Source organism: Primulina tabacum, chromosome 16 (genome assembly GCF_025594145.1).
Source record: "Primulina tabacum isolate GXHZ01 chromosome 16, ASM2559414v2, whole genome shotgun sequence".
NCBI classification, from domain to species: Eukaryota; Viridiplantae; Streptophyta; class Magnoliopsida; order Lamiales; family Gesneriaceae; genus Primulina; species Primulina tabacum.
In genome coordinates, this window is record NC_134565.1 from 32,216,678 (window position 1) to 32,240,743 (window position 24,066).

Consider the following 24,066-nt stretch of genomic DNA (forward strand, 5'->3'; position numbering starts at 1 on the left):
ACTCCATTCTTTTCGATAATCATCGAATCATACATAATACGGATATCAAGGAATTCAAAATCGAGAATCCTTACCGTATATCATTCATTCATCGGCCATTTCAGGTCCGGATCTTACCATCTCCTGGCAAGAATCTATAATAGTTCTGTACTTGTTAGCATATCATTATCAATAATGTAATCAAAATCAGATAACACAAGTACAATACAATCTAATTCAATCTCATTCTCTTTTTACTGCAGTAACCAGTATATCACAGAATTCACTGATATCAATTCCTTTCCCCAAAAGGTACAATGATCAATACTACAGTAATACAGACCCAACAGGTACAATATATATTAATACAACTCCGTCACAGATAATTGTAGGGAATGCATTAGTATATGTCAATACATATGCAACATAATCATAAAATATTATTACCTGCCACTATATCATCACGTGTGTCCTGGGTCTGTTCCTCGATCATTACCACCAGATGATTCTGCTCCCTGAAATCTTCGGGAACCTTTCTGTGGACAGACTCTAGCAAAGTGTCCTTGCTGTTTACAGATATTGCACCGACCAGTCACTCCCTGGCACTGCTCCATGGGATGTCTCCCTCCACAGGTTCTACAATAAACTCCGGTATAACTCGGGCTAGAACCACTGGAGCTAGATGAACCGCTCAGTCCACTCCCTAACTTCTTGAATGGTTTTTTTCGAGCTTTCAGCAAATCTTGCTTTCCACTCGTGCTGCCGCGATCAAATCGGAGAGGGGATTGCTGTGTCTGGGGTTGTATCGCACACACCCTTTTTAGTTGTCTAATCAGGCTCGCCTCCGCTCTCTTCGCTTTACTCAAGGCATCAGCAAAATGATAAGGTCACTGCATATTCATCAATGCAACTATCTCCGAGTTCAATCCTCTGATGAACTGATCCGCTACAGCTTCATCATTCCCAATTACATTAGGAGCAAAACGCAGTAGAGTAGAGAATTTCGCAACATATTCTTCAATATTCAGTTGGCCTTGTCTCACATTCTCAAACTCTGCACTCTTGTCCTCTCGGTACGAAACTGAGAAAAATCTTCGATAAAATTCAGTTCTGAATGTTTCCCACGAAATCGCTGTACCTTTCTGTTCTAACATTCTTTTACTTGTAATCCACCAACTCCTGGCGGCTTCTCGTAACTGGTTAGGCACCATTTTAACTCTCTGTTCATCCGTACAATCAAGTAAATCAAACAGTATTTTCATATCATCAAACCAGTTCTCACAATCTTCAGACGTTTCGATACCACTCAGAATCGGCGGCTGAAATAACTGAAACTCCTTCAACTTTATTTCCATCTGAGTTTCTGACACATCTATCAGATCAGTCGAAGTACTACCTCGTACTAGAACTCTTCTAGGAGGAATATCTGATAATCACAGATGTTAGTAGTAACAGGAGACCATTCCGTCTCAATCCCAATCCTGATCAGCTTACCTCTGATCAAAAATTGGTTCTGATCCAGTTTCAAATAATACATATTACCAAATCAACTTAGATATTCAGGTAACATGTAGCTTAATAGCCAGTAAAAATATACTGAAATCTTAGCATATACAATGTAATTTCAACATTATATTCAATCATATGTTATATAAATCCAGGCGGTAAAACATAATATCATGCTAGCAATCACATGCAGGAAAGATAACTCAATCTACCCCGCTCACTCTCTTCTATCTCAATCTCAAGAACTACAGTTCTAGAACCTACCGTGCTGGAACCTAATGCTCTGATACCACCTGTTGTGGGGACCCGGACGCTAATTCATTCCTTAATCGTCGTTAGGAATAATTCAAACAATTATAATAAACAGGGTCTAATTTTTTTTTTAAAAATACACAGCGGAAACGTAATGTAATTCAATTCAAATTACATATTAAACATAAACATATAAATCTTGTATTATCTACAAGAATTCAACTAGGTTCAACTATATCTCAGTGCTGAATCCTAAGTTGCTTCGAAGCCCGGATCTCCACGCTATCTAGTCCAGCCTCTTTCTCTTCTTGACCCTGATCCTATCCCACCTGTTGCCATGCACACATACAGACAAGACAACAGCCGGATAACTCCGGTGAGAATTATATTCTCAGTATAAATCATGTATACATGCAATCATAAAAACAATATAAAAGCATATAACAGATATGTCTAACATGTATTCAAATCAGAATATAAATCCATATCAAGAATAAATCATATTCTAAACATGTACCATCATCAGGAACATAAATCAATATGTACCACACTCAGGAACATAATCAACATAAATCAATAGAAACTGTCAAGTAAACTCATGACTCCACATTTAAGACTAGACTCAATCCTAGTCTAGGGATCCCGGTTTCCAGAAGTCAGCATTCCCATATCGACCAACAGTAATAGAAAAGACTCCGTTCTATCCACGTCGATAGGGTATCGATCACCAGTAATAGAAGGAATACCAATTCTATCCACGTCGATATGGTATCGATCACCAGTAATAGAAGAAGCTCGTATTCTATCCACATCGGTATAGTATCGATCACCAGTAATAGAAGAAGCTCGTATTCTATCCACATCGGTATAGTATCGATCACCAGTAATAGAAAGAACTCCGATTCTATCCACATCGATATAATATCGATCACCAGTAATAGAAGAAGTTATGATTATATCCACATCGATACGGTACCGATCACCAGTAATAGAAGAAGAAGCTCCAATTCTATCCACATCGATATAATATTGATCATCAGTAATAGAAGAAGTTATAATTCTATCCACATCGATAGCCAAACATCCGGTGACAGACTTTGGCACAATCGCCAATACACTATCTTGTGACATCGTGCAATGTGCCCGTGGCGATCCCACCACTATCAGGCACTTCTTTCACAAGATTACTCGTCTAATACCTGCTGTCTATAAATCAAGAGAACAAGTACATCAATCAAATCGATACAATAAGGTAAAGTATGTGATTTAGGGAAACTCGAGCCAAACCTCACTCGAGTTGTGCAATCCCAACTCAACATTAATTTATACCTTTATCTTCTCGGTCCGACGAAGACGAAGTATCGAAGTCAACTCTGTCCATACCCAAATCTGATAATGACAATTGAATAGATACAATATCAGTATATAACTCAGTTCAAAACCTGTTCTGATTAATACTCAAATCAAAACATAATTTGATCAATGCCCATCGACATATGATATCACAATACCATCTAAATCAATACCGAATCTGATCAATATCAATCAACTGATGTTTCGACGGTATAAAAATACAGTCTCGATAACCCCGTCAATTTCAACACCGCAGATATAATACCAGAACTCATAATCAATATCGGTGCAACTCATAATTTCAATAACAATACAAATTTGATATCAAATCTCAATTAATCAATTCCAAAAATCATAACTCATATCCGATACAATTTATAATCCATCCACAATTCAAATCTGTCTGGTATAAATCCATATACCCTGAAAATTCATAACAATTCCATAATCAGTCCGTTTCTTAATCTGACTTCGATTCTATGATGTCTAACATGTCAAGAACATCATATATGACGTGTATTCAATTTCAACAACATCATAATTTCAGAACATGTCAAAACGTAACAAAACTTACGTCCAGTTGTAGCCTGCGTTGATAGGATTGCAGTACTGAAGTCAGATTACAATTCGGACAGACGGATTTTGAACGATTGTAACTTGAAGCACCAAAATCGATTTTCCTTCGGTTTCCTCTTTCTGAAATTTAAGAAGACATGTATATATATATATATATATATATATATATATACACGTTACATGCATTAAGGCAAGTGGCCCGCTCCTTTGCAATCCACGTCTCGCGCATATGCGCGACATCACTCGGCGCATATGCGCGAGACACTAAGTCTCCGCGCGTGTCTTCACAGTGGCTCTCGCGCATATGCGCGTACTATCTCGGCGCATATGCGCCCAACGTTCTGGACACCCCGCGCATGTGCGCGCCTTCAAGTCGCGCATGTGCGCGCAATGTTCTGCCTACCTCGCGCATATGCGCCATCCACATCACGCATATGCGCCATCCACATCACGCATATGCGCCAAACTCTCTGGAGTTCTCCCTCGGCTTCTCACATGACTCGCGCATATGCGCGCCTTCCGCCGCGCATGTGCGCCGAACTCTCTGCCCTGCTCGCGCATATGCGCCTGTTCACGTCGCGCATATGCGTCGAGCATTTCCTTGGCTACTGGACACCTCGCGCATATGCGCGCCATCACGCCGCGCATATGCGCGGAGTCTTCTGTCAAAACCGCGCATGTGTGCGCACCAACTCGCGCATGTGCGCGCATGACATTTCCTTCGCACATATTTCGCGTCTGTTCTCGTCTTTTCCGGTCCACTCCGTTCCGTCTATAATCACTTCAATTAATTAAGAAATCATCCCAGAATAATCTCAGATTACGGTAAATACACCCAAATCAGTTCAGATTACGGTAATCGAATTCTCGAGCCTTACAATAAGCTTAACGAACGATATCAAACGAGCTTTTTGTAGAGTCGAACTCCGAATAGCTCGAGTGCGACTTAGTTCGTTAACATCCCTAGATGTATGTTCATATTCACCTCTATTATCTCAGCAAGTTATCAGATACATTGGAGTCGAATTCACACGAAATCGTCGGGTCTCAACCAACTACGACATGAAATAACATATGCAGGACTAAAAAATTTTGTCACAAATTTACAAGGCAACGATAATACTCCTACAAAGTCAAACTATGTAAATTTAATATCCGCATTCTATGCTGATAGTATACAGGAAGTAAAATTGCTAAATCAGGTTTACTGCCTAAAGTCTAAACTGCATCCATCGCGCGCCTTGGTTCTTTTCTCCACATATTCTCCAAGTACAAATTTACATGGCTCCATCTTCACTTGAATCGTGTCAGAAAAATCAAGAAAAGAAGCATCAAAAAATTTTCCTAACAGAGATGTCTTTTCCTAGGCTTCTCAGTCTCCGGAAACATATTTCTTCCCTTCGTAATATTTCTTTTCGCTTGCTTCTTTCTTGGCATTTCGTTTCTGTCAAAGTAGGAAAGGTTCAATTCAATAACTTGGATACTTGTATTCATATGGCAAGAAGTGGACAAGCAAGACAAAACTAAATCTCGACTATCTTAAGGATTTTGATACCGTCCCGGCCAGCAGGATGGTACAAGTAAACGACATTGCTCCAGATAAATTGGATAGATTATACATTCAAAAGATCGATATAAACTTAAAGTTGACACCAAGAAAAATACCAAATAAATTTCATGGTTAGCAATGATTCTCTGGGCTATAGAGGTGGTTGTAATATCTTTAGGGCTCTCGAGGATTTTGAAAATTTCCATGCTTTTGGGAACGGCGTAAGGATCCGATTTGCCCTGCATTAAGCAAAACAATTTTTTTTCTAAGATATCAGCATTTCCACAATATAGTTAAATCCCATGTAGAAGTAAGATTCACTTACGTTCAAGAAACAGTTACCATCGGTGACCGTCCCATGCACAACCAAAGATATGTTGAACGTTGTAATCTATTACATGCCGAACATAAAAAACAAATCAAGAACAATAAATTTGTTAATCACAGCAAGTCAAAATATATAACTCACACGTTAACATAAGTTTGAATGTCCAATTCAAAACCTCGTTCACGTTTTCATCGTGGGAATTTTCTAGTTATTGATAACACTAACTTAAAGCACGAGTTTGGATATCTCAGGGAAAGTTAGTGCGACAATGAGTATTTAGGAGATATTTTGAAAATAATTCGCAATCTCGTGGGAAATAGATGTGGTTGACCATTAAAGTCGGTGCTTAAATTTTTGAATTCCAAATTTTGAAGATGATTTTGACACAAAGGTGCAAAGATGGTATAAGGGAATCAGCACAACGAAATTTATTTACCCTTTTTCACCAACACAACCCCCTTAACCTGAGTTTTTAAATTACTTTATCCGTCTATCAAGAATACCATTAGAAGCAGAACAATTTCCAGGAAATATAAAAGACAATCTCTTTTGATTACTTCAAAAGATGACTCACCATATCTTTAGTAACTTCCAAAGGTGCGCCAATGATGACCTCATCAACGTAGCGGCATGCCAAAACGCTAAGACTACGCTCATGTAGATTCATCAATGGGAAATGAGTCCCACGGAGCTCACTATAAAACAAAAATCATCGTAACACTAAGAACATGGTCAAAATGGTGTGGTTGATGATGCTGATATTTTTGTTTCATCTTCAATTTTAATATTGTACGAAGATTATTTGTTGATACAGAAGCCATGAGACTGCAACTATTGATTCATACAAAGGAATAGCAAGTGCTTAATACGAAGCAACGGATCATACCTCACAGTTTGGTCTGTATAAATACCAACAAGAAGAAAATCTCCAAGCTGTCTGGCTTTTTTTAGAATCTGTAAATCACAAAGCGCAAATTTGTTGGAAACAAATAAAAGGGTAAATTTAAAATTTCATTTAAATAGGCTTGAGATGATAATCTTTTTATTTACGTTAATTAATTGAGTTTCTTTTTAGCATCGTTATAAAGCTCTAATTTGACTGCTTTGTAACTGCATAGGCTGGATTTTGATTATGATTATCATTGAAAAATTCACGAAGCAATCGAGAGATCTATATCTTGAATGAGAATATTGATTTATTAATCAAAGAGAAAAAAAGTTTTAGCAAAGCTATATCTAGTTAAAATAAAAGCAACTCTCTCGATGAAAACATTTAACAAAAATATTGACCGAACCACTGAAAGCTTCATGAAGTTCAGAAAGATACCTCCACATGCCCAGCATGAAAAAGATCAAATGCCCCGTCAATGTACACAACACGATAATTTGGTCCAGGTCCCTAAAAATTTTAAGATAATTTACAACTTTCATCAACATAAATATAAAAAGTGAGGAATAAAGTTGTTCTCGGTGAAAATTAAATAGAATGCATGATTACATACAGACGAACAATATAGTAGAAGACCCCATGAAAATACAAACCAAGCATGACTTTGAAACATTTAACATTAAATTAATCAATGGTTTTGAAGTTTGTAATCTTGATTAGACGCCATTATATTTTTCCCTGTTTTAAGAAACAAATTGAGAGAATATAAAGGTCACTACTTTGTAATTCTTCTCCAGCCAAATTGGTTAGATGATGCCTCTATTTCTCGAACACATACACTGTGCAAAATCACTGCTTACAGAATAACAAATTAAAAGTTATCTACACTTTTTGGGCAGAAGACTGGTTTCATCATAAGGATTTCCTCAGTTCGCTGTGCGACGACTCAATGAAATTGCTTAAAGAATTTTAATATACCGTGCCATTTGAAAATTGCACTATTCGTCTTGACGTTGGCAGGAAATGAGAGATGTGTCCTCCGTTAACCCGAGACTCCTCACTTCCCGGGCTAGTTAAGTTTTCGAATTCACCCGAGTGACCTGATTCCAAGCCTGCTTTCTTGGCCTCAACATCTTTCATATAAGAAAGTATTCTACCTGCACAAATAATGATAATGACAATTAAAACAATGAGATTGTAAACAATTCCACGGAGACACTTGAGTGACAACCAGAATCTTCATATTGAGACATTTTTTATGGTCAGAAGACTCAGTGCGCACCCTCGTTGGAGAAACTACTCTATTGGAGTTTATCCAACAAGAAACTAACATTCCAAGTTAAAATCTTTCAAAGCGGATTTCAATGAAAAAGAACAACTGTGATTACTACCAACTATATCGGTGCTTGAGACGCCTTCAGTGCGTTTAATTTGCTTGTACCGACCAGCTTTCTTTGCCAGAGCATATGCATCAGTTCCATCTGGTAGAGTGCAGGGATCATCACCATGTATGATATAGTCAATCTTATGCTCGTTGAAAAGGCGGTTCATAAACTCTTCAGTAATTGCATATGGGGCATCAGCAATTACTTCATCCACCCACTTCAACCCACTAACAAGGGCCAGCCTGAAAACAAACTTCAAATTAGATCACAAGTACAAAAATCATCTGTAATCATACTCGGGGGTAAAATTGATCTGTCCATAGAAATGAAACAGGTAGTAACCAAGAATTTGTCTCATTACAGCATTGAGTGTGCATGCTGAATTTGAAATAAGTACAAATACAAATATAAATCAAAGGAGTGGTAAATAATCTAAAAAGTTTTCCAAAAGGAAAAAAAATATTTTCCAATGTCGGCCAGCCTTTCAGGATGAAAGATTTTCAAAATATTTATCATTGAGTAAAATGTTATCATAATATGGATGACAAAACCCGGAAAACACGAAGTATCCATAAATCCCAAATGCTGCATTGCGAAAATTAGAAGCACCCGAGATACATTTTACCACCCACGATAGCTGATGCACCAGTATCTTTTTTTATTTCAGTCAGCAGTTCATTGTTCATTCCAATGAAGGAAAATCTCGCAAGATAAAAGAGAGCGATGAAAGGCAAAATCCCGGATAGACTCTGAATGAATATTGAACGATGAAATTCAATTCACCAAGATCACATAAAATCTATGACACAATTATTCCAATTAATGAAGCTTACCGTGCTCTTAAATAGCAAGCACTCGTTTTTCTAACTTCATCGAGCCAATCAGCTAAATATCGTTGGAGAAACACTCATTCCGGTTCAAAAATAAAAGAGACATTTCAAAACATACACAATTCGTTTGCACCACATTAATACCTCTCTTGCATGGATAAAACAGGAGGCCCTTTATTCGCAATGATCTCTTCATCGCTCACAACTCCCACAACCAATTCATCCCCCAACTCCTTTGCTTGTCTCAAAGCATTTGCATGGCCATAGTGCATCAGATCGAAGCATCCATCCATATAGACGCGAACATGTTTCTTGGTGCTCTTTTTCTTATGAAAAAACCTCAATTGAGGAATAAGGAAAGGCACGGTCGGAACACTAATCGCACCGAAGTAGCTTGTCGAAAAACTTAGCAATGCACAAGTAAGCATTATACCACCAAATAGATGTGGGTAGTAATTCACCCCATCTCTTATCAAATTACTGTTCACAAACTCCATCTGGCTCTTCTTTTTTCTTTGATATTCGAGGCCCTTTATAGGCCTTGTTTAATCAATGTAAGGGGAGACACGAACCCTGAAGATACACCGCAATGAAATTAAGAATTAAGAAGAGATCAATGTCAGTCAATGCGATAAAGCAGAAAAAAAGTAATCTTTTTTATCATAAGAAACGAGGTTGAGGTCAGAAATCCAGGAAATTTATGGAATCGCGGAAAAGAAACATGAGGCTCACAAAAATAAAATTGGCAAGAAAATCAAAAGGTGATTTTTCCTATTTTACCGTTGAATCGAATCAGAATAACTCAGGAACAGGCTAGTAATTCAAGAATAGAATACATTAGATCAAAACATGAGTTTAATCAGCCCAAAGCAAGAAAACCAAACAAGGTCAGTTTCAGACAAAAATCTAATCTTGAATACATCTATTCAATATAAACCAGCTGAAATCCTGATCCAAGAATTCATGAACTGTAACCATAAATTACGAAATCTTTCGTAATCATGTGGACCTGAGAGAATGTGCAGATGGGCTGTTGGGAAAAAAAAATCAAGAAAACGGGAGACAGGAAAGGACTCTTTTTGATGTCCTTCCTAGCGATTTACTCGGATCGGATATTTCGATTTTGTGTCATTGAAAAAATGTGAATATTAATTTGTAAATAACATAAAAACTAACGGCTGGACCAGAAATTAAAGTTCTTCACGAAATGGGTGCCTTCTGCAATAAGAATCTTTTCACCTTTCTCGTTGTTGGTTCTTGGTATGAATATCTTCCTTAGTTTAATTTTCTGCAACGATAATACTAAAAAACTACCATCTTTCTTTAATTTACGGTAAGAGATAATTTCTTAATTAATCAATATATATTCCAAAAGCAAGAAAAGTTTATAATATCTGTCAACCAAGTTTTGAATACTAATTCAGAGTCAAATCCAATCTGGCCCGTTAAGCGAAAACCGACTCAATTTCTATTGCACTGAAAATTTCTATGATGAACTTGACATAGACACGTGACATTGATATGTCAACGTACTACTTGACTTGAAAACCACAGGTGAATTCTCTGCTTTATAAATTAGTTTTTCTTCGGTCCAAACTTAATGTGTAAGCAAAGCATTAAGAAATTGCAAATCGCCCCCAAGAGCTAGCGCGTGAGAATGATCAGATGGAAATTTTTTTGTTTGTTTGAAACAATTGTAAATTCGAGTACACAAAATTCATCGTATTCTTAGACACCACGTATTTCTCGTAGATCTCAAACCCGTCTCTTTTGAATTTTCGGGTTCGGATTCACCATTAAATAATATTCGAGTTTGTAGGGGAAAAAAATTAATAATAGTAGTTGGATTTAGTGATTTCAGATTAAAAAAAATTCATGTTATCAAGTGAAAATCAAGCATTAACAAGTTATCAACTAAATAACAAACATGTACTTACAAGATAAAATTATAATTTTCCCTAATATCGACTTTAACGAAGCACATCTAATGAAGTATAATATTATTAATGTCTCAAATATATATGTTTGTTTGTTTTTGCCTCAAATTAAAAATATTATTTTAAAAAATTACAAACAAATTTATTATTTTAATTTTATTTAATTCATTCAAACAATGACTATACATATATTAGTAAAATATTAAAAAAAATACTACTAAATATAAAACTAAGTTATATATGAAATGCAAATCAGTGGCCGAGCCACCCCCGGCCCGTCTTATTTTTGTATTATTATTAGTTATATTTATTATATATATAATTGTAGGCTAAGCTAATTTTTTTAATCAGCTCAATAATTGGTCCAACCCATTTTTATAATTGTGTGTACTTTAATGGTATCTAAGTTTTTTAATCAGCTCAATAATTGGTCCAACCCATTTTTTAAAATTTATTGTGTACATTTGGATCAGTCTATTTTCTGAAATATACATAAAAAAAAAAATCAAAGAGCCAAAGCGAATGAAGCAATCACACACATCCCCTTCATGACGTGATTTTCCCGCTTATGTTCTTGAGCGACTTGAATTTATTTATGTGTGCAATTGTCGTGATGTGATCTGTCTGAAATGGATGAGCCGGGTAAGTAGCTCCAACGGATCAAATCAACAATTTATAGTGTTTGAGAATTTTGAGTGAAGCTAATGGCCTGGATAGCACCTGTAAATAAGAAAGTAACTCGTGAATGGGTGCCGGAGGGGTGTCCGGCGTGGCCACTCCGATGCTTAAGTCAGCAGACTTTTCAGGTAAACACAAGCAATATTTGAGAGAAAATATGTGTAATGCTTGAGAGTTGAAAGATTTCAGAATGTTTAAATAACATTAATACCTGCTATTTATAGTAAAAAATGGGGTATGTACCTCGATTACCGTGCCACCTACTAAATATGGCAAGTTGGCTGCCCATACTTATAGCTTCTGATGGCTTCTAGGACACTCTAAGCCCAAGTTGTTCTGACAAATTAGACTACCTGTATCAATCACACTCGAGTGTGGTGCAATTCTCGAGGTGTCCCGGGTAATAGATTGCTCGGGTGGCTGCGTGAGAGCCCAGGCTTTAAATTGAACACCCAGGAAGAGACGTAGTGCTCAGGCTCTCGAGGATTTTACCCGGGTCATCCTGGATGACCCGGATCCTTATGGGGTATCACCACCCATCCTTAAAATAGTCGGGCTAGAGTTTGACTCGCTGTCTCGATCAGTCACACTTGTACTTTTGAAACATCATTCAGAGTGTGTAAGAGCATCGGGGCTTTTAACATCCAATAGATGAAATGGGATACCGGGGTCTGCTACAACCCGAGTTTTGAATAAGACACAGGCTTTAGTATTTATACCGCCGAAAAATCGTTTCGTATCCCGAGGCAATAATGAGTATGTCTCCTCGATATCCGTACCCGTCCTTTCATTTGCTTGCACCATTTCCTAGATCCATCCTGATCGTCCACGTGCATCTGGATCAACGGCCGAGATCTATCCCCCCGCTTATATATAGTAACTCGCTTATTTTTCAAAAATCACTTGCAATTTCAAAATTGCAGCGAAGCTCTTGCAAAATTTTTCTTCGAAGCTCTTCTCTGCAAAACACTTAGTTCCAACGATCCTCAGCCGCCTTTCTTCCAAAAACTCGTAAGTTCTCCTTCACTATGTCTGATTCAACTTCTTCTACGTCAGGATCCAATGTGCGAGGCTCGCCTAGTGTAGAGTTCACCGCGCTGCGCTCTGATTCCTCTCCGTCTCCCCCTCGCCGCTCTATTACCCAACCTTCTAAAAAACCAGTGACCCATCAAACAAAACTTTTTTCTTCTAAACCTTCTACCTCTAGCCACTCTCGGGCCCGAGTCCTTGCCAAGAGCAAGGGTAAGGGTAAAGCCCGGGCTTCAAGTCCTCTGGCAACCGAGATCTCGAGCCTTCCTTGGTTCTCCTCTATGAGCAGCACCTTGCGTTCGGGGGCGGATGAGGAGCTCTGAGTGCTAGGGTCTATCCCCTCTAATTTTTCCATTATGATTCCCGGTCCTTCTGATCGGGCAGATCACCCCCCACCCGGGTACACAACTTTCTTCCGGGACCAACTTAGAAATGGTCTTCGATTTCCCGTTCATCCTTTTTATATCGATGTTGCCAAGTTTTTTGGCGTACCTGTCAATCAGCTTCATCCCAATTCTTTCAGGATTATGGCTTCAGCCTATGTCCTTTTTAAAATGAATAATCTTCTCATCACCCCCCTCATCCTTCATTACTATTTTTCTTGCCGGCTTGGGGATAATGCATTTTTCCTGAAATCCCGGTTAAACGCCCGATTCCTTGATGACATCCCTTCCTCTCAAAAGGGGTGGAAAGGAAAATTTTTCTATATTCAACTCCCGGGTCCTATACCCTGTCTGACCGGGTTTCTCCCTTCCCCTTCCCCAACAACCTTCCCTTCCCCAATCCTACAAATTCGAGGAGCCTTTCCTCGTGAGTCAAACCCTGGTGGAGGGGCATAAGTACTCTTCTTCCATCCTTATCTCAGAAGAGAACTTAGTGGCCTACGGGTTGAGTTCCCGGGCTGAGGACCCCGTGGATCGTGTAATTGACGAGGTGGCTGGCTCGGACTCTCAACCCGGTACATCTTTTCTCTTCTTTGTTTCCTTATTCCCTTATCTTGGTTGCTTAATTTGTTATAACCTTGTCACTTCTTTATGCAGATATCTCCGAGATGCAGGCAGCTTTTGCTAAAAGGCGAGCAGCTGATAAGGCAGCCCGAGAGAAGGAAATGGCGGTTCGCCGAGCAGCTGCTGAAGAAGAGAAGCAACGGGCTGCAGAGGCGGCAGCCCGGAGAGCTGAAGCTTCCCGGGAAGACCCTCCTTGGGATAACACTTCCCGGGCAACGATTGAGACCTCGGAGGAATCTGAAGATCTCATTCCTCTCAGCCAGAGGAAACGAAAAGCTACTGCAGAACCCGAGCTGGTCATTCTTGAGGACCTTCCCGAAGGTAACCAGGGCACCTCCCAATCTGCTCCATCTCCTCCTCTTCCCCCTCAGTCTAATGAAGAACCCGGCCAAGAGCTCCCTTCAACCGATCAGCTCTCCCAGGCTAATATCTTCTTTGAGGGAGCTACTGCCACTGGTGTTAAGCGCTTCAAGAAGATACTCAGCCCTGCTGAGACGGTAATCTTGAAGAGTACTCCTGCCAGTGTGAAGTTTTTGGAGGGATCCAACCGCCTTCTGTCTGTAAGTTTCATGCTTTTATCTTCTTCCCTTTCTCTCTCTCTTTTCTCTTTTTTCCTTTTTAATTCTTTTTTATTCAGGCTGCCCAGATGATAGTTTCGGCCTTTGAAGAGGTGGCAGCGGTGGCCACAAAGAAAGGTCAGCAAGCCCGGGCAGCTCAGGATATTCACGATCATCTGCAAGGGGAGATTGCCCGGGTTCAGAAACTTCATGAGGAGAAAACTGCCGGTCTCCAAGCTTCCCTAGAGGCGGCTAATCAACAACTGGCTTTGGCTCAGCTTGCCCGAGATGATGGCATAGCCCGGGAGGAAGCCTCTCAGAAGCGAGCTGCGTTTCTGGCCTCCCGGATTAGCTATCTCGAGGATGAGGCCAGTGCTCAGCAACATCGGGCTGAGATTGCTGAGGATAAGCTCAAATCCTACAGCTGACCCATGAGGAATGGAGGACTGTTTTCCTTCAATCGACGGAATTCCAAGCAGTTGTTGAAGATAGGGCGTATAAATACTTCACAGTTGGCTTTGAGAAGTGCCAGGAGCAGTTTGAGGAAGCAGGTCTGATTCCAGCAGGTAGGGAGGGCTTTCCTGATATCGACAGGGCCATTGATTCCCTTCCCAAGGATGATGCTGCCGAGAAAGAAGCTGAGAAGACTCCCGAGGAGGCCGGGGAACCATCAGAGCAGCAGACTTAGACTAGGATTGTTATTCACTCTGTACTTTCCCTTTGTAGTTCTTGCCTCTGGGCTTTATAATGAAATGTTGTTTCTTTCTATTGTTGTGCCTTTTTTAATATTGTTTTGACAAATTTTTCACAACCCGGGTAATATAATAACTCATGAAACTTTCTAACTGTGAGAAACTGATAACTCCAAACCAATACCCGGGGTCCCGATAAATAAATAACCTCATACTTTAACCGACACTTGAGATGTAGAGATTTAAACCTAAACTTCACAGGGGTATTTTTCGGGTTCCCCAAGTCAGGGTGTAGCGCCCTGGACTTTCAAGAACCAAGGTACGGAGCCTCGGGCCGGGGATCATGTCCCGGGACTTGGGAATGGTCGAGGTGTGGTGCCCCGAGCCAGGGTGTAGTGCCCTGGGCTTATTTAGAACCAAGGTACGGAGCCTCGGGCCGGGGATCATGTCCCGGGACTTGGAAATAGTCGAGGTGTGGTGCCCCGAGCCAGGGTGTAGTGCCCTGGGCTTATTTAGAACCAAGGTACGAAGCCTCGGGCCGGGGATCATGTCTCGGGACTTGGGAATGGTCGAGGTGTGGTGCCCCGAGCCAGGGTGTAGTGCTCTGGGCTTATTTAGAACCAAGGTACGGAGCCTTGGGCCGGGGAACATGTCCCGGGACTTGGGAATGGTCGAGGTGTGGTGCCCCGAGCCAGGGTGTAGTGCCCTGGGCTTATTTAGAACCAATGTACGGAGCCTTGGGCCGGGGAACATGTCCCGGGACTTGATAACAAAAGTATTTAGAACACGCTCTGAGAAAATATTCCTTTCATTAATTTCATCCATCAAATAATTACATTCGTCATGCATAGTACTGCTTTAAATTAAATACATTCCAAGGTCTTTTGAGAGAGCGCCCCTGCGCATCTTCTAGATAAAAAGATCCTGAGCTGACTCTCCGAGTGATTTTATAAGGTCCTTCCCACCGAGCTTCCAGCTTCCCAACTTCCCCAGCAGGGTTGACTTTTTTCATGACTAGATCCCCGACTTGGAAGTCTCGGATGCGGACCTTTTTGTTATATGATTTCATAACTCGGCTCATGTATGCCTCCATTCGAATGAATGCCCGGTCTCTTTTTTCTTCTATTAAATCCAATTCCATGGCCCTGCTCTGGTCATTGCCATCCGGGTAAGATTCTACCTGGGAAGAAGTTTGCCCAATTTCTACTGGAAGGACTGCTTCGGAACCATATACCAAGTTAAAAGGAGTTTCTTGAGTACTTCAGTACTTCCTGCTCAGTAATGTTTGCCAAAGGCTCGGCTTCTACCCATTTGGAGAAGTAGTCAACAGCTACTAATAAGAATTTTTTCTGAGCCCGGGCAATGGGGAAAGGACCCACAATATCCATGCCCCATTGATTAAAGGGGCAAGATGCCCAGATAGGCTTCATGAGGGTAGCCGGGCTGTGCTTAAAATTTGAATGATGTTGACAGCCTTCACAAGCTCGGACCACCCTAGCAGCATCTTGACTTAAATTTGACCACCAGAAACCAGCAAGCATTGTTTTTCGGGCCAAAGACATTCCCCCAAGGTGCTCGGCACAACAACCTTCATGAATTTCTCGGAGTACATAATCCACCTCTTTCTCAGATAAGCATTTCAAAAGAGGTCCCTGGAATGATCTCCTGTACACAATATTATTTAAGATAACAAACCTGGGAGCTTGTCTTTTAGTTTTCTGAGCTCGGGCTCTGTCTTCGGGCAACTCATTATTTACCATAAACTTGATCAGAGGTGTCATCCAGGAGTCCTCTGGCTCTGGCAACATTTCTTCCTCGGTAGAAAGGATCAAACGGGAAACACGCAAGACCTCCCCGGTATTTACCTCTGACAAAGAAGCAGCCATTTTTGCCAGAGTATCTGCCTCACTATTCTCTTCCCGGGGTATTTGTTCAATACCCCAATCCGCAAAAACTTCTGCTCGGGCTTTAATGAGCTGTAAATATTTTAGCATCCTGCCATCCTTAGCCTCATACACGCCCTTTATTTGTTGAGTGATGAGTTGCGAATCGGAATATAGAATAATCCGGGAAGCCCCGACTTCCCGGGCAGCTTGAATACCAGCCAGGACAGCCTCATACTCCGTCTCACTGTTGGTTATCCGGGAGTCAATTCTAAGTGTCAGTTTAATCTTTTCTCCCGGGGGAGATATTATCACAACCCCTACTCCACATCCGGCAAGGCTAGACGCCCCATCCACGAATACTCTCCATACTTCCTCTTCATTGGGTTGGACCATCTCGGATAAAAAATCTGACAGAGCTTGTGCTTTGATGGCTATCCGCGGTTTGTATTCAATGTCATACTCCCCCACCTCTACTGTCCACTTGACCATACGCCCGGATACCTCAGAGTGAGTCATGATCCTGCCAAGAGAACTATTGGTAAGAACAACTATTTGATGTGACAGGAAGTAAGGCCTTAGCTTCCGGGCAGTTATGACCAAGGCAAGAGCAATCTTCTCTACTTCACTGTACCGGAGCTCGGGTCCTCTTAGAGCATGACTGACATAATAAACAGGCTTTTGATCGGAGCTTTCTTATTTTATTAAAATCGAGCTAACAGCATACTCCGTGGTAGATAAATAGACATATAATTTATCCCCGTGCTCCGGCTTCACCAATACAGGGAGTTCTGCCAGATGAATTTTCAAGTCCTGGAAGGCCTGTTCACATTTATCATCTCATCCAAATTGTTGGGCCTTCCTCAAGACTTGAAAGAAAGGATAACTTCTATGCGCTGACCGGGAAATAAATCGGGACAGGGAAGCAATTCTCCCGGTCAACTTCTGTACTTCCTTGACGGATCGGGGAGATGGCATGCACAACACAGACTTGACTTTCTCCTGATTCACCTCGATCCCTCGATCGGTCACTATGAATCCCAAGAATTTGCCACTCTTTACGCCAAAAATATACTTGGCAGGGTTAAGCTTGATCCCGTATTGCATGAGAGTGGCAAAAGTTTCTTCAAGATCACCAATAAAGCTTGTAACCTCCCGGGTTTTGCCCAGAATATCATCCATATAGACTTTCCACATTTCGCCCCAACTGCTTCTCGAAGACTCTGTTCATCAGACGTTGGTAAGTAGCCCCTGCATTCTTCAACCCGAAAGGCATTACAATATAACAAAATGTACCCCTCCCGAGGTGATGAAGCTGGCTTTATCTTGATCACTCCTGGCAAAGGGGATTTGATGATACCCCTGGTACGCAGTCCATGAAGCTTAGCAATTCGAAGCCCGATGTAGAATCCACCAACTGATCAATGCGGAGCAGAGGATAATGATCCTTGGGACAAGCTTTATTAAGATCGCGGAAATCTACACACATGCGCCACTTCCCGGTAGACTTGGGCACCAAGACCACATTCGAGAGCCATGAAGGGAATTGAATCTCTCAAATATGGCCAGCATTCAGGAGCTCTTTTACTTGCTTATCAATAACTTTGTCCTTTTCAGGACCAAAGTGTCTTTTTTTTTGCTTCACCGGGTGAGATCCCGGGAGGATGTTCAATTGGTGCTCCGCTACCAGGGGAGAAATCCCTGTCAACTTCTGTTGGGACCAGGCAAACACATGAATATTAGCTTTTAAACAGTTAACCAGACTAACCCGGGTGGATATGCTGAGATCCCGAGCAACCCGGATTTGTTGGCCTGGTCCGATTTCTACCACTTCCTGCTCCTCTTCTGCTACAAAGTGCACCTCTCCTCTTTCCATCACTCCCCCTTCTACTCCATACACCTTTGCCTTTTTCCCTTCCCTCCTGGTCTTTCTCTGATCAGCCCGGACTGCCTCCACATAGCATTTTCGGGAGGATGGCTGATCTCCTCGGACTTCTCCCACCCGGGCTCCCACTGGAAACTTTATCTTCTGGTGGTATGTGGATGCTACGGCTCTCAGCTCGTTCACAGCCGGCCTCCCCAGAATGATATTATATGATGATGGGGAGTCCACCACGGTAAACGAAGTCATCACCGTCTTTTTAAGATCCTGAGAACCCAGGGTTAATGGCAAAACAATCTCCCCTTCCGGGTAAACCATATGGCCAGCAAAACCAAAGAGGGCAGTTTCCACAGCCTCCAAGTGATAGCCCTGCAAATCCATCTGCATAAAGGCATCTTTAAAAATTACATTAACAGAGCTGCCCGAGTCCACGAAGACTCGTAGAATATCATAATTTGCCACTCGGGCTTGGATCACCAGGGCATCGTTGTGGGGACAGATTCACCCCCTCCAAATCTTCCGGGCCAAAACTGATGACCGCCTCACTCTTTCTCGCTCCCTCCACCTCCAAACACTCCCTCCTATTTCTCGACTTCCTTGCTCGGTTGGAGTCTCCATTCAGTAGAGCCTCATAATATCATCTTAATCAATCCCGTAGCAGGGGGCGAATTCCTTTTCCTCTCGGGTTCAGGCTCCCTTCTTCTACTGGGCTCAATCCTCGGGATTTTCCTCATATTTCCTCCTCGGGTGCTGAATCCTGGTTGCCGAGACATCCAGGGTGGCACTCTCGGCCTCTGGCTATTGTTGCTGGGTCCCGGGATGGAAGTTGAGACATAATTCCCCTTCAGTGTTTTGCAATCTTCAGTGTTATGGTGGCACACTTTGTGAAGAGAGCAAAATCCTTTCGGCTCTGACCGGGATAACTGATGATCCGGGGTCAAATCTCTACGGCATTCCTGCACTTCCCTTTCCCGGGCAATTTTCAGGGGCACGTGATGAGAAAAGTGCCTTGTATTGCCCCTCTTCTGTCCCCTCTCCTCGGGCTTAAGACACCCGGTCTCCTCTCTCCTTTCTCACAGCTTCCCTCTTCTGTTTTTGGGCCTCATCCATATTGATGTACTTTTCTGCTCGTGACAACAGATCCTCGAAATCCCTAGGCACCTTCTTGGTCAGTGACTTGAAGAATTCACCCTCTCTCAAACCCAGGGTGAATGCAGTAGTCTTTGTTTCAGTGGCACAAGTGGGGACGTCCAAGGCCACTCTGTTGAACCTTCTGATATAGGCCCTTAAAATCTCTTCTGGGCTCTGCTTAACTTCAAAAAGACTAAAATCAGTCTTTTTGTACTTTTTACTGCTGCTGCAAAGGTGTAAAAACACTTTCTGGAAGTCTTCAAAAGAGCCGATGCTTTGGCAAGTCAAGCCCTCGAACCACCTCTGAGCTGAATCCACCAGTGTTGTAAGGAACACTTTACACTTTATTCTATCAGTGTAACAGTGCAGCATGGCCATGTTCTCAAATCTGGCCAAGTGTTCCTCAGGGTCTGCGTTGCCATCATAGTCTTTTATTTTGGCAGACTTGAAATTTCCAGGCAGGGGTTCCCGGACAATAATGTCAGCAAATGGGCATCCTCTAGTGATTGCCCGGGAAGTGCTCCGGTTCTCCAATTGTCCTTCCAGGACCTTCATCTTCTGCCTCAGCTCCAACAACTCTTCTGCCACGGTTGGAGATTTGGACCCGGCACTGGACTCCTCAGCCTCCTGTCTCTCCTCCTCCTCCCCCAACTCCTGCTCTTGCTCCTGCTCACGCTCTTGTCTATTTCCGGGCGGTGTAACATGCTGAGAAACTTCTTTCTTGGCCATAGCTTGCTTCACTGCATCGGATATCATCTTTTTCAATTCTTCCGGGGTCATGGTAATGAGATTTGGCCCGGTGTTATTAACACCAACTTGTCTGGAGGTCTGCCCTCCATCTTCCAGGGCCCGAGAATTATCTTGGTTAGTTCTTCTCGTACGAGTCATATCAACGTCTTGAACTCAAGTATTTCCCACAGATGGCGCCAATGATGTGATCTGTCTGAAATGGATGAGCCGGGTAAGGAGCTCCAACGGATCAAATCAACAATTTATAGTGTTTGGGAATTTTGAGTGAAGCTAATGGCCTGGACAGCACCTGTAAATAAGAAAGTAACTCGTGAATGGGTGCCGGAGGAGTGTCCGGCGTGACCACTCCGATGCTTAAGTCAGCAGACTTTTCAGGTAAACACAAGCAATATTTGAGAGAAAATATGTGTAATGCTTGAGAGTTGAAAGATTTCAGAATGTTTAAATAACATTAATACCTGCTATTTATAGTAAAAAATGGGATATGTACCTCGATTCACGTGCCACCTACTAAATATGGCAAGTTGGCTGCCCATACTTATAGCTTCTGATGGCTTCTAGGACACTCTATGTGGGGCCCTTAGCTCCTAATCGTTATTACAATGCAATCTGCTTAGGGTTAACTAATTACAGCGGAAAACGAGTTTAAATTTTCTTTACAATGAGCCCAAATCATTTTATTTGAATACTAAAAATAGTATTTAATCTCACATCATAAACATGCCCACACGTAATCAAAACCAATCATATACAAACAATTCATATCCTCGGGACATGCCCCGGTATATAAATACATATACATATATACTGGGAACAAGACATAAACATAAAATCTCAGCCCAACATGTGGCTCCCTCCAGAAGTACCCTCTCCGGTCTCCTGATATCCTGGAGTACCTGCCATTGTCCACACACAAAGACAACAACAGCCCCCCTTGGGGGTGAGCAAAGCTCCGTATGGAACAACCAATCATATATACCACAGATATCTAAACAATGATATATGGTATGCAATGCATGTATGTCGTGGAGGTATCGGGTCAAATGCCCATCCACTGAGCACATGTCAGAATCAAACGAATCGCTATCAAATCAATGCTCGAGCTGGCACAGCGGCCTCCATAAGGGATACTCGTATAATAGCGTCGACAAAGCGCCATCAAATCCCAAATCTCATATCCAATCATCGGGGCCACAATTGTCTATGCTTTACGGGTCATATAATACCAACATAGCAATTGTGTTCACAAACCCCAGAATCCAATCAAATCATATCAGGGTATCCAAGGATCATAGCTCAACGTGCATGTCATGTATCGATGTATGCATCAAAGGATGTGTGTTAACAAAACATTTATTTTATATATCGATATCTCAATCTCAATGTCATGTATGCCACATCAATCAACAAATAAGGCATATAGACATGTATTCTCATTCCAATCAATCAAATCAATCCGACATATATCATATAATACAGATACCTGTCGTATGTTATCCGGTCGCAACATACCTCAATTCTTCGTTTCCAATTGATGTAGCCTGAAGATATTGATATTACACTTTATCTACATCAATAACATACTCATTCCAATCAATAACATACTCCAAAATCATTAATATGAGTTTCAAATATCATTTGAAACTTCAAAAATTCATATCAAATCCAAATCATATCATAATTCAATTCCGACTTCGAATATGAGTTTATTGTCGGTTATTCTACCACATATAGGAATCTCGACTTCAAATACATGATATTTCAGCACTTTCATATTTAGAGCGGCTGAAACTAGAAGAAATTTACCTCAAATCGAAGACCTCGTGTCAACGATCCCAAATTTGAAGTCGGTTCGTCGATTGGATAAACCGATAAGTCGCACGATCGAAAAAAAAATCGAGGACTTTATTTCTTTTCCTCCCTACTCTCGGCCGTCTCTCTGTACAATAATAGTGCGGTGGAATTGAATTTCAATTCAATCAACCGCCTCAATCTTTCATTTTTCTTTTTATTTTTATTTTTTTTAAATATTATATTATATTATATTAATAAAATAATATAATATAATATAATATATAATATTTAACATTTTAACATCGGTACATTCCTTTGGACCAGTCAAATGATCAAATTTTCCAAAACTCAAAACATGAAAATTTTACATCTTTGAGTTTTCTATGATATATCCAAATCCCAAATCATTTGGACTTCATATGACCCAAATATGTCATATTTTGTTCTTTAAAATTAATTCATTATTTTTCAACTTATTTACGAAAATGCTATCAAAATAAATTGAATATTTTTCAACTTATTTACCAAAATGCCATCAAAACTATTTTATTTTCGGGGTCTCGCACTCTAAGCCCAAGTTGTTCTGACAGATTAGACTGCCTGTATCAATCACACTCGAGTGTGGTGCAATTCTCGAGATGTCCCGGATAATAGATTGTCCGGGTGGCTGCGTGAGAGCCCGGGCTTTAAATTGAACATCCAGGAAGAGACGTAGTGCTCAGGCTCTCGAGGATTTTACCCGGGTCATCCTGGATGACCCGAATCCTTATGGGATATCATGTCGGTTTCTTGAAAATAATTGTGCAGTCGACTTTCTTATCTTTTCTTAAAGTGATTTCGTTTAGTTTCTATGGTTATTTATGCTATTTTTGCATTTTCTTCATTGAAACATGAAAATGATGTGTCGCGTGCGTTTATAAGTTGTTCACTTATGTGTTTCTAAATTTTGTTGGTTTCATTTAGACTCGTACCTCTACATTTAATTTTTGCATTTTCAAAGTTCCATTTTCTCTTTTTATCGACTTGTCAATTTTTCCAAGATATGTTCTATTGTTTGAAACATTTTATTATTTTGTTCCGACTATATTGTAAAAATATCTTTTGGAGTGAAAATTTTAATATATTATATGCGAAACTTATATTTTTTTACAACCGCTGAGATTTTTTCGAAGTCAGCTCAAACTAGTCCATCTCTATTACGTTTAAAAAGAGTTAAATTAATCTAAAAATTCATTTAGTCTACTTCGTCTTTTAGATTTTCAAATTTATCGTATCAGTAAGCCAAACTAAAAGATTTTCAAATTTGATGAGATTACAAAACAAGAAAAAGATTATATCAGTTCAACTAAGATTTCAAAATTACCTTATGATTATTTCCCGCTCACCAAATATTTGTTAAAATAATTTGTAATTTCTAGAGTCACTTTCTAGAATTTTTACTAGTACCCATACAAGAAGTTTAAATAGTTAGTTAATGTGGGGAGTTAATAAGTATGTGATATTCCAAAAAATATAATAAGTGTATTGCATCATTTGAATTCCTACTCCAAAATTTACTCGGCTGTGCCCCTTCAATATTTATCTTCGATTATGTTGTTAAACATTTTTTTGATGAATTTGTCGGATTTGCTTGGTCCAATTTCTCCTACTGATGTGGTTTGGATGGGGATGGATAGTTGGTGTGAGTTAAAAAATGAAGTAGAAGATTTCAAAATTAAAATCAGAAAAGCATCTCCATCGATGTCGAGGAACTGTCCGTGCAAGTCATTTCACGAGAAGAGTCATTTCGAACGAGAAGAACTGGTCATGGTTTCTACGCTCCGTAAATTCGAACGCGTGTCAATGCAATGGTTTCACTAATCCACGGCTTCACAGTTCATTTGTATGCACGCAGAACTCTGGTTGAGGAACCCCAAGCATCGTGTTGGTAAAAAAGATTTGTTTTTTACGAGAACCCATTTGGAAAATACGCTTAGGATCGATCTTTGTTCGTTGAATTTCAGTCGTTTTGTGCGAAGCTCGGATTTTCTAGTAAATGATGGAAAGGACATTGCGTTGCTTCCTTGCCAAATGGATTTC

The 24,066-nt window shown here is 40.7% G+C and overlaps 2 protein-coding genes and 1 long non-coding RNA gene across 5 annotated transcripts; all 3 read right to left on the reverse strand.

The window, feature by feature from the left end:
• Positions 1-4,741: 4,741 nt before the first annotated feature.
• LOC142528907 (ethanolamine-phosphate cytidylyltransferase-like) lies at positions 4,742-10,148 on the reverse strand. 3 transcript variants are annotated; one of them, XM_075634180.1, is made up of 10 exons: positions 9,887-10,148; positions 8,792-9,220; positions 7,824-8,059; positions 7,411-7,589; positions 6,871-6,942; positions 6,430-6,497; positions 6,118-6,238; positions 5,541-5,606; positions 5,332-5,454; positions 4,742-5,110 (listed from the first exon to the last, which is right to left on the reverse strand). In XM_075634180.1, exons 2-10 carry the CDS (start codon positions 9,142-9,144, stop codon positions 5,039-5,041), a joined length of 1,290 nt encoding a protein of 429 aa, XP_075490295.1. In that variant the 5' UTR covers positions 9,145-9,220; positions 9,887-10,148; the 3' UTR covers positions 4,742-5,038. The 3 variants fall into 3 exon arrangements, with proteins under 3 accessions (XP_075490295.1, XP_075490293.1, XP_075490294.1); XM_075634178.1 differs by lacking the exon at positions 9,887-10,148 and adding an exon at positions 9,657-9,818; XM_075634179.1 differs by lacking the exon at positions 9,887-10,148 and adding an exon at positions 9,428-9,650.
• Positions 10,149-15,388: 5,240 nt separating this feature from the next.
• LOC142528504 (uncharacterized) lies at positions 15,389-17,612 on the reverse strand. Its single transcript, XM_075633554.1, has 3 exons — positions 17,422-17,612; positions 15,816-17,091; positions 15,389-15,727 (listed from the first exon to the last, which is right to left on the reverse strand). Exons 1-3 carry the CDS (start codon positions 17,610-17,612, stop codon positions 15,389-15,391), a joined length of 1,806 nt encoding a protein of 601 aa, XP_075489669.1.
• A 3,348-nt stretch (positions 17,613-20,960) lies between these two features.
• Positions 20,961-22,113, reverse strand: LOC142530150 (uncharacterized). The gene is made up of 3 exons (XR_012816037.1): positions 22,000-22,113; positions 21,706-21,760; positions 20,961-21,089 (listed from the first exon to the last, which is right to left on the reverse strand). It is a non-coding gene; the product is annotated as an uncharacterized LOC142530150 (long non-coding RNA).
• Between the last annotated feature and the right edge of the window lie 1,953 nt (positions 22,114-24,066).